This window comes from Gekko japonicus, unplaced genomic scaffold (genome assembly GCF_001447785.1).
Source record: "Gekko japonicus isolate JY-2015 unplaced genomic scaffold, Gekko_japonicus_V1.1 scaffold953, whole genome shotgun sequence".
Classification (NCBI taxonomy): domain Eukaryota; kingdom Metazoa; phylum Chordata; class Lepidosauria; order Squamata; family Gekkonidae; genus Gekko; species Gekko japonicus.
The window spans coordinates 512732-530405 of NW_015161979.1; the positions used below are offsets into that span (position 1 = coordinate 512732).

The window sequence follows — 17674 nt, forward strand, 5'->3', positions numbered from 1 at the left end:
AGGGACCTGGCTGCCCACCAGAGTTACCAGTGTGGCAGAGTCAGCAGTGGGCACTTTTGATATGCTTTTATAAATGCCCCAGATGATTTCCGTTACCCAGGCACATCTTTGGCTGCAGATCTTTTATGAGAACATGATTCTAGTCCACTTTGATAACTGAAGGGGGATGCAGGAATGAACAACAGACATTTCCACAGAGAGGATATAGCTATACCTACAAATGTACCATCTTGTGGAGAGTGCTTGGCCATACCAGAGAATGCCAAGACTACTACAGAGGTCCCATTTCCCCGAATTTGAGGGACACCTGACGAGAGGAGGTTTCATTAGGGCAAGGGAAATAACAGCTGTTTCTGCCCTTTCAACTCTGGCACAGCAGCAGGGCACACTTCCTGTTTACAGGCCCGGCTTTTGAGGAGTCAGCGATCAGCGTGCTGGCACAATTATGCAATTACCCGTTTGCATCTAGGCTGGTTCCTCTCCTGCCCAGGAACGGTTAGGAGCAAGGAGGGCAGGGGACAGAAAACAAAGCTGCAAGAAACCCAGGGAAGGGCCGTGCCCGTTGAAACTGGGAGGCTCTTGGAGAGGTGCAGGAGGGCCCCCCAAAAGTCTGCTGAAAAAAGAAAGGGGTTGAAGCATCTTCCCTGTTAGGAGAGGCTGTCAGGCATTTTAGGGCCCATAGCTAACCTGGCCAGGCCTGGGATGGGGGCTTATTATCAGTGCAGAACCTGAAGGGACACCCACTGCTCATGTGTGCCTGCGGACTAAGATGCACTGGAGCATGTGAGCTAAACTGAGGAGTAGCGTTGCCAGGTGCCCCCTGGCCACTGGTGGGGGATAAGGGGGTGGGGCTGCCATCTCCAGGCTGGGAAACTCCTGGAGATTTGGGGGTGGAGCCTGGGGAGAACAGGGTGCTCAGTGGGGGGGGCAGGCCATAGAGTCCACTGTCTGAAGCATCCATTTTCTCCAAGGCTACTGATCTCTGTGGTCCGGAGATGAGCTGTAATTCCATGGGATCCCCAGGTCCCACCTGGAGGCTGGCATCCCTAGAAAGGGGACGCAAAGGAGGGGGGAGGGGAGCAGGACCACAATGGAGCTACAAGGGTTTCTATAAGATGGGAGGGGGAGACAGAGGCCCAGACCGTTAGTGGGGATCGACACTTTGCCATTTCCAATACCTCTTGGAAAGACTGGCTGAGAAAATGGCAGTGATCCCTTGTCGTTTGTGATGGCATGCCGTCTTAGAGTTGGCATTTAGTTGGTCAAAGTCATATTTAACCAAGTATCTAGAGGGTTGATCCACACACACACACACTATGGGCTGGAGCACACTGCTACATTGCAAAAGAACAGGTAACGTGCCCCAAGAGAAAAATAAATCAAGGTTGACCCATCATCCCCAAGGACTGATGTGCAGAGGAGGTGGCTTGCTGAATCTATGCATGAGTCGTCATCCCGCTCTTGCTTCCGTGCTCGTCCCCCAGAGTGGCTATTCTGCAAAATTGTTTCACATTGAATTCAACAGAGTTGCTCGAAGGGAACTGCCTGTTGTGTTCCCTGCCTTAAAAGCTGCTCTGGGCTGGCTTCCATTCAAGAAGCATGCCAGAAATTCTTAAACATTCTTCTGGAGGTAGGTAATTCTTCAGCCTGCAACAGGAACGCAAGGAAATGAGGTGGCAGAATGGGGCACGCCACCATTTTGAACTGCATGTGGAGGATCACAAATTGCAGTGCCCCCTTGCCCGGGATTAAAAAGTCTCTGCAAACAGGAAAAGCAGACCAGCAGGCACAGAAGGACCAGGAGGGTTTTTTAAAAAAAATGTAAAGCAACACAGAGGAGGAGTCCTGTGCCTTCAGTCACTAATATGTTATTCTTCTGTAAGTATGAACCAGGCTCTGGTCTTGCCCATGTGAAACCACCCGTGAGAAATGAGACTCCAATTTTGATTTAGGCCAGGGGTCCCCAACATTTTTGAGACTTGTGGGCACCTTCGGAATGGATGGTGGGGGCATCCACAAAATGGCTGCCACGACAGGCGGAGCCACACATGTCTGTACACAGAGGAAACCCCCAAGTGCACAGGAGAAGGGGGGAATGTAGAAAATGCACAGGAAGGAGCAGTGAGAGAGGATAAAACCAACACCATGGTGGCAGCTGCCACCGAAACAATGTTATTTTAATCTGCCCAGCCAATCAGATCTCCAGGGGCAATTCAGGCAAGTTCCCCACCAACTTTTTAAAAATACCTGCTGGACACCATGTTGGAGACCCCTGATTTAGACAAAACATCTCTCGTGTTAGAATTTTTAGGAGGGGGAGATTATGGACATAGTGACAGGGGTGGCCAGACTACAGCTCAGGAACTGCATGTGGCTCTTTCACACAGTCTAATGTTAATAAAAAGCAAACTTGCATATTTTTCAATAAAAACATCTGTGTAATATTTGTTTCATGTCTTGCAGCTCTCAAACATCTGACGTTTATTCTGTGTGGCTGTTACGTTAAGTAAGTTTGGCCACCCCGGCATAGTCCAAGGGACATTATGTTCATTACTAGATGCCAATTACTGCCACAGAGCAAGAATAAACACCAGGTTAAGTGCACCTTCAAGGCTAACAAGCACAACGTTTTGTAGGTAGGGCTGCCAGCTTTGGGTTGGGAGATTTGGGGGTGGAGCCTGAGGTGGGTGGGGTTTAAGGAGGGGAGGGACTTCAATATATGATGCCATAGACTCCACCTTCCAAAGCAGCCATTTTCTCCAGGGGAATGTATCCCTGTCACCTGGAGGCCAGTTGTAATAGTGGGAGCTCTCCAGCCACCAGTTGGAAGTTGGCAACCTTATTCATAGGCCTCGTTTTGTCAAATGTCTCTGTCCCCCACAAGAAATGCAACAGTGTCAGTGGGGAGTAGTGACTCTGGGAGGCTTGCGATCGTGCCTCTGTAACCAGCGCATAGGACCCATAGGTAACTTTCACCTGACCCCTGTTCCAAGTTGCCTGTGGATCCGCCCTTTACCCAGCAGTCGACCCTTGATAGGAAAAACTGGTGGGGCTGGTCAAATTCCAGCCAGGTGGTACCTCTAAAGGTTGGCAGGTATTGTCTGTTTTGCACTGAAGAGTGGCTTTAAAGAAAGTTGGGGCTGGGTAGGAGAGGTGTGTTGTTCCCTGGTAAAGGCAGCTGGGTTTGGACCTTTCCTGGTTATCCTTGATGTAAACAAACAGGATGTGCCCTAAAGAGGGGAACTGATTGAAGAGGAAAGAAGCTTTGCAAAGATCATTTAAGATGGATGGATTTAATGAACAAGCCCTTTATGTGGGTCACAGATGCACCCATTAGGTGCAGTTTATACCAGAGGCCGGTGAGGGACTGAAGATTAGCTGAAGGCTGGCCTGAAATGTCCCTTGGTGAGTCATTTCCCCTGGTTGCTTCAGTCTCCTACCTATAATAAGCAGGCTAATGAGTCTGACCTGCTTTAGAAGGCCAGCATCATAATCATGTCCTTTGTGTAGCTTTTTTCAGTTGTTCAAAGGGCCTCTTGCAAGAGCCCTGTAAGGTTGGCCAGTAATGTATGTACAACACAGGGCAGGGCTGAAGGTAGCAGTTTACCTAAAGGCTCAAAGAACAAAGTTTGAGTCTGTGTGTGTGCCCAGAAAAGCTTACACCCAGAATAAAACTTTGTTGGTCTTCTCAAACTTTGTTCTGTTGCTGCAGACCAACACAGCGGCTCACCTGAATCTAAGCACAGGAACTGAGGGCTGAGGCAAGATTTAACCCCAGGTGTGTGTACTTGCGATGCTCATGTGCCCTAAAGAGGAGTTTGTGCAAACTATGCTCAGAGAGGTTGCAATGGGACTCTGCTGTAGCCCAGACTACAGAGGGTCCCAAGGCATGCGGGGCTGCCAGCAGGCCTGGAGGGGGGAAATGTCCTGTCCCTTTAAGAGAAGCTTCGTGTGGGGAAATGGGTGGCTGACTCTTTCCAGGGCATGGAGGTAAATGACACCACCTGGCAAATATCATCCCATTAAGCCACCCATTAAAGGGACAGGGCATTTCCCCTCTGGGCTGTTTGTCAGCATCCCGAGTTAAAGACAAACGAGTTTATTGTGGCAAAGCAAAGGTTGGGCCACCATAACTTGATTTGCCTCCCAGCTGTCCTGAGATTCTAGGTTGTTTTCCATTCCTAAAAGTAAGTCTCCACCAGAAAAACTTGGAGCATTAATTCAAATATTGGCTATTGAAGAAAGAGGCAAGAATTTATTTATAGTCCCCCTTTTTCCCCAGTGGGGACTCGAAAGAGCTTACATCCAGTGTTCCCTCTAAGCTGAGTTAGTGTGAGCTAGCTCATGCTTACATCCTCTCCTCCATTGTATCCACACAACTACCCTGTCAGGTAGGTCAGGCTGAGGGACTGTGACTGTCCCAAGGCCACCCGGTGAGCTTCCATGGCAGAATGAGGATTTGAACCTGAGTCTCTGGGAGTCCTAGTCTGACAGTCTAACCACGAAGATAGAAGCAGTGTGGTATGAAGCAGCGTGCACACAAAAGCTTATACCCAGAGTAAAACTTGGTTGGTCTTAAAGGTGCCCACTGAACCCAAACTTCAGTCTAACCACTACTCGGCTCTGGCTTAGGTCTGAGGTCCTTGCCTGGAGACTGCGCATAGCTGTGCTTTTCAGAACATGGGGCAAGCTCCCCATTTGTTCCACTTCTGGCCATGAGTCCCCCAGCCCAAACTCCTCATCTGCTGGGGGAAACAATTGCCGGCTGGCTGGCTGGCTGAAGCACATCACTTCCTACGCTTCAAGACAAAGGCACTATGGTCTGGCCACTAACGCACGGAATAGGGACCACTGCCCTTCTTTGATATGCGGGGCACAAATCAAACTGTCCCGGATGGAGAGTCTGGCCTGACTGCAGCTCAAGACGGCCATGTATCATTTACCAAGCTGAATTCTGGCTATTAGAGTGGAATCCACACATCCCTGGACATTGTACACTTGGATAAACATTCACCTGGGTTTTCCTGTGGGAATATCCTATAATGGGAGGCTCTTCTCTATGACAGGTGTGCTCCATCTTTCTGGAAGAAGGTCCTGAATAGTGCAAGGGGTTTTGGAGGGGGGAGGGAATACCATATTCCCACCCCCACCCCCCAGTTCTCTGTTTATAAACATCAGGCCCTTTAGAAATGAGTTTGGCTCACGCCGCTATGTCGTTCCAAGTACAGCATTTTCTCTCATGAGCAGATGACAATCATACAGAGACAGCACAGCATAATGGTTAGTGTCACACTAGGCGCCTGGGTTCAGATCCCTACACTGCCATGGAAGGTCGCTGGCCAGCCTCACAGGGTTGTTGTGATGATGAAACAGGGGAGGGGGAACCACGTGTGCCAAACTGAGAGCCGTGAAGGCAGGGGGCGAGAAGAACTAGACCAAGATATGGGACAAAGGAAATGGGTGCACTCATAGGGCAGACCCAGATGAAGTAGAGGTTTAATCCTCCCCTGAGCGAGGCCAGCAGTAGTGGTGGTGGGGACAAGATTCAAATGCTGCGGCCTTTTTTGTTTTGCCTCACAAGGGTCAGCAACAGCCACGAAGATGAGACGAATAGGATAATGGATAGCATCTCCACTGCTGCGTCTTTTCTCCCTACTGGGGACCTGGAGTGGTTTACCACATTCCCCACTTCTCCATTTTAGCCTCCTTTGATCCTCATGTGAAGAGGGTGAGGCTGAGGTTGCATGACTGGCTCAAGGTCACCCAGCAAGCTGCCGTGGCACAAGTGGGCCTACAAACCTGGGCTTCCCCCAGATCATCCTCTGACACGCTCTGGGGTCCATCTCGGATTCCAGTTCTCCATGCGATGCACAGAGTGACAGGCGGTGGGGAGCTGGGTTTCCATATATAGTTTTGGGCAGGGTAACAACTGCAAATGTATATAAGTTGCTTCAGAACTAACCTTCATTGCGCTGTAAACCCAGCCATGAAACCCAACGGAAATTCCTCCCATCAGTCCTGGAAGATGCTCTGGCTAAGACATTCGCTTGTCCCCAAGGAAAGGGAATTCCAAGGTCCAAGGACTGGCTTCAGAGACCGTCTCCCCACGTAACTAGGCAGTCCTGACTCAGCATAGAGATGGGAAAATTCAGGCGTCGGGACCAACTTCCAAGAAGGTATGCAGGGATGAATGCACGCATACTCCTTAGGTATGTGTAATACCGTTCAGGACTGGTTTTATTCCTTTACGCTTAACACACTTTTTTCAAATTTTTTTACAAAAATAATAAATAGGGGGGGGAATTAAATACGCATGTAATAAAATAGTCCAGTGTGGGAGAGCCATCACGTCAGGTGATGAGCATAGGTAGGAAGTGGGTGGAGAGGTGTTGCCGATAGGTCTTTGTGCCCAGCCGTGGGATGCCTTTGCCGTTGAGGGAGAGGAACATCTGGCGGCCGTGGTGGTGCCAGCGCAGTGAGGCGTATGTGTTGAAGCCATTCTCTTCGATGCGCTCCTTAAACTTGCAGTTGGGGCTGTATACTTTCTAAGGGAGGGGTGGGGGAGACAGAGACAGGAATGGGTTAATACATAAGGATCCATTTCTGGTTAAGACATAAGAATATCTTTCTAACAAGAAGAAGAAGAGGAGGAGGAGATTGGATTTATAACCCGCCTATCACTACCCAGAGGAGTCTCAGAGCGGTTTGCAAACTCCTTTCCCTTCCCCTCCCCACAACAGACGCCCTGTGAGGTAGGTGGGGCTGAGAGAGCTCTGACAGAAACTGCTCTTTTTCAAGGACAGCTCTGACAGAACTATGGCTTGCTCAAGGTCATCCAGCAGGTGCAAGTGGAGGAGTGGGGAATCAAACCCCAGTCTCCCAGATTAGAGTCCGCGCACAACCACCACACCAAACTGGCTCTCAAAGAAATCTTCATCTAGGATTAGGGGAAAAGCACACCCCAGGCAGTGTTGCCAACCTTCTGGTAGAGCCCGGAGATCTCCCAAAAATGCAGCTGGTCATCTCCAGATGGCAGCAAGTCAATTCCCCTGACGAAAAAGGCTTCTTTGGAGAGTGGACTCCCTGGCATTCGACCCCCACCAAGTCCCCTCCCCTCCCCAAGGTCTTCCCTCCACAGGCTCCACTCCCCAGATCTCCAGGAACTTCCCAACCCAGAGTTGGCAACCCTGCCCCCCAGCCCATCTTTCCCTTCCAAATGAAAAGAATAAAGGTGCCATGTTACCGTCCCGTAGATTCTCCCCTTTCTGTTCATGGCCAGGTAGAAGCCGCTGTGGACGGATCGGATCACAACGACACCCACGTGCACCGAGCGGATCTCCACAATGCCTGGGGGGAGGTTGACATTGATTAATAAGCCCACGCTGGGATATCCTTCCCAAACATTTTGGGCAACTTTGACGTTGGAAAAGCAGTGCAAAAATCTTTCAGAGCAATATTTGTTTAATCACAGGCCTTAACAGCAAGGCCTGATCTCGTCAGGTCTTTGGCTGTTAAGCAGAGTCAGCTCTGGTTAGTACTAGTTAGTACTGGTTAGTACACCAAGGAAGTCCAGGGTTGCTGTGTAGAAGCAAGCAATGTCCAGCCGCCTCTGATTTTTGGCCTGATCTGGACGGCCTAGGCTAGCCTGATCTCATCACATCTGGGAAACTAAGCAGGGATGGTCCTGGTTAGTACTTCGATGGGAGGCCACCAAGGAAGTCCAGGGTTGCTATGCAGAGGCAGGGAATGGCAAACCACCTGTTGGGCCACTACCACCACAAAATGGCACCTCCTAGTCCAAGCCCTGAAAGGATTGTTGGAATGAGTGACTCAGGATGCCTGGACATTGTGGGGCACTAAGCATGTTGAGTTTTCTGTGTACTTGCGAGTCAACATGAGATCAGGACTTAACAGGGCAATCCTAAACAGAGTTAACACACTTCTGAGCCCTTTCTTCTGCAGACTTGGAAGGTATAACTCTGCTTCTGAGCTTGTTTTATTTATACATATCCCACTTTTCTTCCTAAGTTTATAACACTGTGTTGTCCGCCCCCATTTTTAACCTCCCAGTGACAGCCCTAGGAGGTAGCTTAGACTGGGAGAGAGGGTGACAGGCCCAAGTTCACCCGGCAAGCTTCCGTGGCAGAGTAGGCATTCGAACCCGGGTACCACACACCCATGTTCATTTCCAAAAACAAGGAAAGTGTCAGTCCCAAGGTAGCGTCAGACTTCTGTTTGTACCCTGGGAGGAGGCCCCCCTCCGCGATCCAAAACATGTGCATTGGCTGCAGATGCTCAGTAGCAAAAGGACTTCTGAGCATGGTCAGAGGCACTGGTATACTAGGCTGCCAAATAACTAATCCTTTGTAGAAGGTGTGAGGCCACAGAGGACAGAGTAGTTTTGTGTTTCCTAAGGAAAAAAAGGAGGAGTGGATTCTTTCCGTACTTTGAAGGCCAATAGAGACCACCCACCCACGTTATAGACCTGGAGTCCCTGACCTTTAAGAGCATAAGAAGAGCCTTGCTGGATCAGGCCAGTGGGCATCCTGTCTCACTCATTGGCCAACCGATTCCTCTGGAGGGCCAACCACAGGGCATAGAAGAAGTCCATCAGTGGCTATTAGCCACAAGTTATAGATTGGAACTCTCAGTCTGGGGCAAGTGATGCTCTGTATTCTTGGTGCTTGGGGGGGGGGGGCAACAGTGGGAGGGCTTCTAGTGTCCTGGCCCCACTGGTGGACCTCCTGATGGCACCTGGTATTTTTGGCCACTGTGTGACAGAGTGTTGAACTGGATGGGCCATTGGCCTGATCCAACATTGGCTTCTCTTATGTTCTTACATCAGAAGAGCCCTGCTGGATCAGACCAGTGGTCCATCTAGGCGAGCATCCTGCCTAACACAGTCGCCAACCAGTTCCTCTGGAGGGCCAACAACAGGGCAGAGATGCTGACGCCTCCCCCCCATGTCACCTCTTGGCTCTGGGGTTCAGAGGACTAGTGCCTCTGAATGTGGAGGCTCTCCTCAGCCACCCTGGCCAGTAGCCACTGATAGACTTACCCTCCACGAATCTGTCTAATCGCCTTTGGGCGAACTTATAGAGAGGGCGGTGGCGCTACAGCTACAGAGCTTCCTGGAGGATGCTTCAGTCTTAGATCCCTTCTAGTCCGGTTTCCGCCCTGGTCATGGGACTGAGACGGCCTTGGTCGCCCTGACTGACGATCTCCGAAGGCATCTGGATTGAGGTGGTGTGTCGGCACTGTTGTTGTTAGATCTGTCGGCTGCGTTAGAGACGGTCGACCACCAGTTGCTGATCCATCGCCTCACCGACGTGGGGATTCAGGGGCTTGCCCTTCAATGGTTTGCCTCTTTTCTGCAAGGTCGGGGACAAAGGGTGGCCGTCGGGGACCGGCGGGGACCGGCGCTCCCATAGGTACCCCCTTGAGTGTGGGGTACCACAGGGTGCAGTGCTGTCCCCGATGTTATTTAACATCTATATGTGCCCCCTTGCCCAGATTGCCCGGAGTTATGGGCTTGGGTGTCATCAATATGCAGATGACACCCAGCTCTATCTGATGCTGGGTGGCCGGTCGGACTCGAGTCCCGATGACCTTCATCGGGCATTAGAAGCTGTGGTTGGTTGGCTCCGGCTGAGCCGATTGAAACTAAACCCGGCGAAGACGGAGGTCCTGGGCCTGAGTCGGGCCGGGGTGGGGTTGGGGCTCCCTCTCCCGACCTTCAATGGGGCGCCTTTGGTGCCGGCGTCTGGGGTTCGGAGTTTGGGGGTGCTCCTGGACTCCGCATTAACAATGGAGGCCCAGGTGGCAGCCACTGTCAAGTCCGCCTTTTTCCATCTGCGGCGGGCACGGCAGTTGGTCCCCTACCTTGACCGTGATGACCTGGCCACAGTAATCCATGCGACGGTCTATTATTTTGATAAAAGAGATGTATCAACAATTTCAAACTTCTGTAATAATGATCCTTGTTACTCTAGTTTTAGTTTGTTCCCATCCCCTGACCCTGTAGTATTGTAGTTTAGAAAAGCAATAAAAATGTTTAAAAAAAAATATCTGGAAGCTGCAACCAGTGCAGAATGCAGCAGCCAGGCTGCTGATGAGTAATCCCATGTGGGAGCACATCCAGCCCATACTGAAAGCACTACACTGGTTGCCGATAGCATACCGGATTCGTTTCAAAGTGCTGGTTCTTACCTATAAACCCCTATATGGCCAGGGTCCAGCCTACCTGAGAGACTGCCTTTCCCCATATGTTCCCCCAAGAGCACTACAATCCGGTAGTGAATGGGTTGTGATGGGCCATGGACAGACTTTCCCTTGTCCGATTGGTCCAGCGCACTCTCATGGCATCGGGAGGGTCTGATCAGGCCATCCCGACTCTGTGCCGTTGTTCCCCCCCCCTCAGTATGTGCATCATCGCACACTCCGTAGGGAGCCCTCGGTGTGGAGGTGCGATGCATCAATCCCTTGTTTAAGCGCATGGGGGAAGAAAGGATAAAAAAAGATGACTGACTGAGATCACACACTGATGGACTGAACCTGCAGCTCATCCCAGGCCCCAAGGACACCAAACTAGCTGCGCCCAGGGCCAGGGCTTTTTCGGTGGTGGCTCCTACCTGGTGGAATGAGCTCTCGGGGGAGATCCGGGCCCTGCGGGACCTTATGCAGTTCCGCAGGGCCTGCAAAACGGAGCTTTTCCGCCAGGCCTTTGAGTAGGAGCCGCCGCCCCTACTATACCATCACCATCATGGATTGACAAGGCCCTGAGGAAGCACCTGGATATTGTAAAGAAGCCCTAAGCCGTTCCCCTGTGGGCGTTAACATGTGGGCACCTTTGGAGTTCTGACACGGGTGGTGGGCACAACCACAAAGCAGCTGCTGCTGGAGGTGGAGCCAGCCACACGGAGAAAGCCCAAGGGCAGGAGAGAAGAGCAGTAATTTTTTTTAATACACTTACGAAAGAGGAGAGAGAGAGATGATCTATCTATCTATCTATCTATCTATCTATCTATCTATCTATCATCTATCTATCTATCTATCTATCTATCTATCTATCTATCTATCTATCTATCTATCTATCTATCGAATTTCTACCCTGCTCTCCCGGCTGAAGCCGGCTCTCTGCCACTGGAACAAGGTTATCTTAATCTGCCCAGACAGACAGCTCTCCAAATGGCCAGTCAGAAGCTTAGCTGGACACCCACCCAGTTTCTAAAAATCCTCAGTGGGCACCAGGTTGGGAACCCCTGTTGTAGACCTTTAGAATTATTATGCTTGTGCCTCTCTCCGATTAGGGGGCGAATCCTACGACCCTGAGCTGCTTCTGCCCTTTGCACAGTCACAGAGAGCTTTCATTGTGGGCACAGGGAATGAGAGTCCATGTGCACCCCCAAATATACACCCCTGGGACTCCCCATTTTCCATGACCACCACCCCCCTTCTCAGCAGAGGTGTCTGATTGTGTCAGGACAACATCCTGGAAAGCGCATCCTCCTGTGTACATACACATACACCATGTGCCCCTGGAACAGTCGAGCAGCTGCTTCTTCGTGGCTTGCTTTTAGGTGGCCTAAGCATACTGTCAGAGTGGAGTCCTGGCTCAGAATTAAGCCTTGGAGCAACTTCAGACATTCCCCAAAGACCTGGTATCTGGGACACAGCGGCTTTTGTGAATATAACTGGAGGCTTGTTGTATCTCTGACCCCTGATCAGGTTCCCTCTCGCAGCAAAAAGCAGCCCATCCTCGGAAAAAAAAAACGGAAGAGCCTGCCCATTCTGGGGATGCCACCTGACTGGAAAGAAGCCAGTCCAGCTTGGAGGGCTCATGGTAAAATCTAACAGACAGTTTCCTCCCAAAATGGGTCATTTGCCACGTCTGCTTTGGCACTGCAGTCCTAAGCGGAGTTACGCTGTCATAAGCCCATTGACTTCAATAGGCTTAGAAGGGTGGATTACACTGAGCACGATCCACTTACAGCCACTGAAGAAACACGGCAGAACCCGCTCCCTGTCTCCCACGGAGTCTGGAAGGCAAGTCCAGAGGAAAGACTCCTGCCAAGAAGCAGCGGCCTCCCCTTCTGTGGCTGCAAGCGCTTTGGGCTCACCAGAAGTTTAGTCTCTTAAACAAATTAATTTCTCATATGTTCTCTATTGGGTGCAGTTTGGAAATGACTACTTTAGAGACCATCCCTGTTGTCCCGGAAATGGGAGCCCGGAATGGGGTGCTGGCTGGCAAGGTGAAATTCAGGCTAGGCTTTGCTTCCATGGGAAGGGAAAAAAAGAAATTCCTCTGCACCTTTATGCAGATCAGGGGCAATCCCTCAGCAGACGGCCATTGGCTTCTTTAACTCCTGGCTGAAATGCACTACTACATGCTGGCTTTATGCCCAAAAGGTGCAAGGAATTCCAAGAATCAGCTGAACAGGGCAGGGCTCAGGCTAGCTGCCAAACTTCCTGCCTTCCTGATTCATGTCAGGTGTATTTTCATGCTCAGTTCTGACTACGGACAGATTATCCCAAGCATCCAGATATACTGCCTCTGCGAATGGAGGCTCTGTTTATTTTTGCCCTGGGAACCCAAACCAAAACAAGCAAACTCTGACTCATGTATAAATTATTCAGATTAGGTAGGCGTGTTCATATTGTTTTGCTTTTGTTAGCTGGGAGCTGAGGCAATGAGGGCATGGGGTGGCCGTCAAGCACACATTCAAACAGGTTTTTGCAGCCTTGGAGGCCAGAACCTTGCCCTTTAAATAAAAAAAAAGCAAACTAAAATTCTGCAGAAAGCCACTCCTTTGCCTGACAGAAATGTCTGCAGAATGCCCTGCTGTGGCCCACAGCAAAATGAATGTACATCTTCTTGTAACCTGAGCTAATAACTCCAACCGTAAAAATATTAATATTTATCTATCATACACAAAGAAAGTCAGGATAGCCTTGCAGGAAAGGGCCAAAGGTCCAACCAGTACAGCATCCTGTTTCCTACACTGTCCAGGTTCTGGGAAACTTACAACAGGTCATGGAGTGACAGCTCTCAGAAGCAGCCGATATTCAGAGGTATATTGCCTCTGAACATGGAGGTTCCTTTTAGCCAATAGCCTCTGTCTACCCTCCTTTTAAAGCCCCCTAAAGGGCCGCAGTGGCTCAGAGGTTAAGACAGTGAGCTGCAGACCGGAAGGTCGGTAGCTCAGCAGTTCGAGACACTAGTGCCACATGACGGAGTGAGCTCCCGTCTCTGGCCCCAGCTCCTGCCAACCTAGCAGTTCAAAAGCAAGAAACTGCAAGTAGATAAATAGGTACCGCTTCGGTGGGAAGGTAACAGCATTCTGTGCGCCTCGGCATTTAGTCATGCCAGCCACATGACCATGGAAAAGTCTTCGGACAGCCCTGGCTCTTCGGCTTGGAAACGTAGATGAGCACTGCCCCCTAGAGTCGGATTTGACTAGTTTGCAAGCAAGGGAAACCTTTACCTTAAAACCTGTGCCTACCGCTTTATCCTGTGGTGAAGAGGTCCACATATCTTTTTGCCGAAGGTATAAAGGAATAACTTTTCTGAATTTGCCACTGATCAGTTTCATGAGGTGACCATGAATTCTGTTGTTATAAGAGCAATAATTTCATATTTATGTGTGCCTCCTGTACATCATGCATAACTTTATCTTATCATGTTTCTGCTACAGTCATCTTAGTAACAGCAACCCTTAAAGGTCAGTAAGAGTAGCTAGAAAGTTAAAATACCTAGAAATTATTAAGCCGCAGGAAAACAAACCATTTTTCTTGGGTTTTGGGTATGTGTGTGTGAAATTTGGGAGAAAAATTAAATATATCTGCTTACCAAACTTGAACTGACTGTACTGCTCAGACTACACAAAATGTAGAAAACGCCTCAGTTTTCTACAAGAAACACTGCAAACACGCCCAATACTTAAGGAAGAGAACGGAAAATCCCCCCCCCCCCAGCCTCACTACCTTCGCACATGTGTCTGAGAGAACAGTAGCTTCCTGTTGTTGTGATTCAGGTGAGCAGCCCTGTTAGTCTGAAGCAACAGTCTGAGTCCAGGGGACTCAAGTGCGCAGTCTCTAATCTGGGAGAACCGTGTTTGATTCCCCACTCCTCCACTTGCCGCTGCTGGGTGACCTTGGGCAAACCATAGTTCTGTCAGAGCTGTCCTTGAAAGGGCAGTTCTTGAACGAGCTCTCTCAGCCCCACCTACCTCACAGGGTGTCTGTTGTGGGGAGGGGAAGGGAAAGGAGATTGTAAACCGCTCTGAGACTCCGAGTGAAGGGCGGGGTATAAATCCAATCTCCTCCTCCTCCTCCTCCTCTTCTTCTTTAAGACCAACAAAGGTTAATTCTGGGTATAAGCTTTTGTGTGCATGCACACTTCTTCAAAGATGTTATTGTGAGTGAGGCAGTAGTGGAACCTATGCCTCACCAGCTCATTTCCAGAGCCTGACTTTTGTAGGACCTCAGAATTGTGGACCCCTGGTCCCCTTAGGGTTGCTAACCTCCAGGTAAGCCCAGAAGATCTCCCAGAATTACAGCCAGTCTCCAGGCTACAGAGAAAGAAGAGGAAATGGCAGCTTCAGAGGGTGGGCGCGGCAGTGTTCCCTCTAAGCTGAGTTGGTGTGAGCTAGCTCACAGTTTTTCAGCCTCTGGCTCACACATTTTTGTCTCAGCTCAGGATGGATGGCTCCAGAGCTACTTAATGTATGCAGCAGCCAAATGCTTGCTCACGACTTTAATGCCAGTAACTCACAAAACAGAGTTTTTGCTCACAAGACTCCACAGCTTAGAGGGAGCATTGGACTGGGCGGTATGGCAGCCTGTCCCCGCTGAGCTTCCTCCCCTCTCCAAACCCCACCCTCCCCAGGCTCCACCCCCAAATCTCCAGGAATTTCCCAGCTCAGAGATGGCAACTATAGCCTCCCCCCCTTTTTGGTGGCCCTCCCAACTCTCTGCTCGCAATTATCAGGGCCAAAAAACAACTGCCGGCTGCTTGGCCTGCCCCGAAAGAAGCAAAAAACGTGGCTGACTCTCCTGCCAGGGGGTTGGCATGGAAAAGTGATTCAAATGCTGCACAAAGTCAGGGTGAGATAGAGCTAGGGTGCTTGAGAACAGCTGAAGGGGGGGTTAAGTTTAGATTCCTTACCTGGGATTTGGTTTTACTTTTTTTTAAAAAAGGATATCTTTTCCCACCTTTGCTTCGGAACCCATATGGGCTAGAAACTTATACTTTGATTTTAGAGGGAGCTAGGACCCTAAATCCATAAAGTAATATGTGAGCATTCTTGTGGAGCCAGGACACTTTGCTCAATAGAGACTGGGGTTATCAGGGTTCACCTTCAGAATCTGTTTTGGATGCTGAGCTCTGAAACGTGAAAACCCATCATCAAAAAAAGAGAGCCTCTGAGCATATGCAGAAATGCATTCACTCACTCTCAGTAATCAGCTGCAACGAGTTTCTGTCACTATAACAGGCCCTTCCACTGTAGCAGAACTTCCTTATTGGTCAAAATTGGTTCTACGCAGATTAAGCAACCAATGAGCTGTCTCATTAATCTACCAATTTAACTGATCAACAGGGTTAGTCCTAGTGATGCTGAGCTTTCGGCCTGCTTTTGGTCCTAACGCTCGCTTCTTGTTATCCTGATACCTTTTCAGTCTTGGCTCTGTGGCAACGAGGCCTAGGAACTTTATTTCCGTTTGAGCAAAAGTTGGGATTTCCTGGGCCAAACGTCACACACGAGCACTACTTACTGTATGGGCACTTCTTCCAACGGGTCCCTTCGACTTTGCCGTTGCTGTCAATGTGTAGGAAGAAATGGGTTGAGGAGTAGAGCCGCCTCCAGCGCACGTCCCCCTCCAGGTGGTGATAGCTCCGGGCATGCCTGTTGTTGCCCCCTGCCTTCCAACGAGGGCTGTCCGCGTGCCCGGCTGGGCCTCTGTGCCCCTGAGCTGATCCACCCAGCAGAAAGAGCACCAGGGGGAACCACACAGCAAAGCTACATAGCGGTTCTCGCCAGCCCACTGCAGTCCATGCTGCCATGCTGAGTCTGTCATCCAGTGTCTATCCGGCCAGTGACAACCATGTGTTTTCCCAGTGCCGCCGGGCCAAGCACGTTCCCCTTCCTAAAACGGGTGGCTTTTGTTCCCGGGCGTGGTGCGGTCCACGGAGAGGGATGGATGTGCTGCACGCGGTCCCATGGTGGAAAACCTTCTTGAACTACCAAGTGGCCTCCAGTCGTGTGGAAGTTGCACAGCTCAGCCAAGGAAAACAAAAACCACTTGCAGCCTCAGACCCTGAGCCAGCAAGGTTGTCTCGACTCCTGGCTCCTTGGTGCGCCTGTCAGGATCCTCAGCACCTCCCTTTCTGCTGAGGAGAGTCTGGAGCTGCTTCAGCAGAGCCGACAAGAGCACTGCCAGTTGAACTAGCCCTGCTGGAGAGAGCCACACCGGTCTCATGCAGACCTGAGCCATTGAGATGGAGCTATATACACAGCTTATTTTTTCCACCCTCACCTCCTGCCCACAAGGGGAGGGATTGGCTAAGTCTACTTCCCAACCAATCACAAATGCCTAAAGGCGGGGCTAAAGGGTTTGTCCTCCCTCATTCATAAAATCTATTTGAACCATCAGATGTTCCAGTTCTTAAGAATGAATGGGGTGGGGGGGAGTATTTGACAACTCAAGTTCTAATGCGGTGCTTGTTTACTCAAATGTAAACCCCTGAGTGCACTGGAATGTATCTCCCTTAATATATATGTTTCACTGGAAACTATTCTCCACAAATTGTGATTATAAATCAGGACCAAAGGGGTAAAAACGTTGTTTTCAGACATCAGGGCGACTCAAAGCCTTCCAACAACATGAAGTTTACTCCAGGAGAGGAAGGAAGGTGGAGAATCTGAGGATGTCTGTAAACCAGGCTGTGAAATCTGAATACAACCTTAGGCTGAGTAAGGTGTGACCACTTGAGTCACTGCAGTGACACCGGGTATCTGCAGAGATGCAATGGGTACCCTCCTTTGAGAGAGCACCATTGTGCTGATTTGCTACTGCAAGATGATTGGCTCATTCAGCATGGAGGGGACGGAGAGAAGAAGAGGGGTTACTGGGCTAGGAAGACAGGGGCAGGGCATCACGCAGAAGCACGGCAGACCTCTCCTCTGCAGGGGGGCTTAGAGGTCCCAGAAGCCTTTGATTGTTTAATTAACCAGCACCCAGTTTGGGGCTCAGTTCCTCTATGAGCTGGAGTGGTGGGAGAAGTGGTGCCTAGCACAATTCTTCCTGCTGTGCCACTCTCAGATGCAGCAACTCTGGCCTGTCTGGAATGTGGCCCTTCCAGTCTGCTTGGCCATTTTTAGGCAACTTTGAACCTGTTTGCTCCCAGAAGGATGCAAGAGTGCCACGGGAAAGCCTCTCCCCGTGTGTTTTGCAACATTCCTCCTCCCTGGTTATGGGGAGGAGAAACACTCTGAAAAATGCAACTGAGTGCAATCCTGTTCTTTTTATAGAAGCTCCTGAAGCATCACTGCGGCAGGGCCCTTCCAGGATTCACCACGGCTGAGAGAAGCCTGCCCTCTCTGAAGGCTGGGATTCTGGGGCTAAAGATGGATTTGGAAACTGAACAAGCTTCGACTGATATGCGTTTTCCAAA

The 17674-nt window shown here is 50.3% G+C and overlaps 1 protein-coding gene across 1 annotated transcript; it reads right to left on the bottom strand.

Moving 5' to 3' along the window:
- Positions 1 to 6299: 6299 nt before the first annotated feature.
- Positions 6300 to 16471, bottom strand: FGF22 (fibroblast growth factor 22). The gene is made up of 3 exons (XM_015429765.1): positions 15775 to 16471; positions 7244 to 7347; positions 6300 to 6545 (listed from the first exon to the last, which is right to left on the bottom strand). Exons 1-3 carry the CDS (start codon positions 16061 to 16063, stop codon positions 6351 to 6353), a joined length of 588 nt encoding a protein of 195 aa, XP_015285251.1. The 5' UTR covers positions 16064 to 16471; the 3' UTR covers positions 6300 to 6350.
- Positions 16472 to 17674: the final 1203 nt, after the last annotated feature.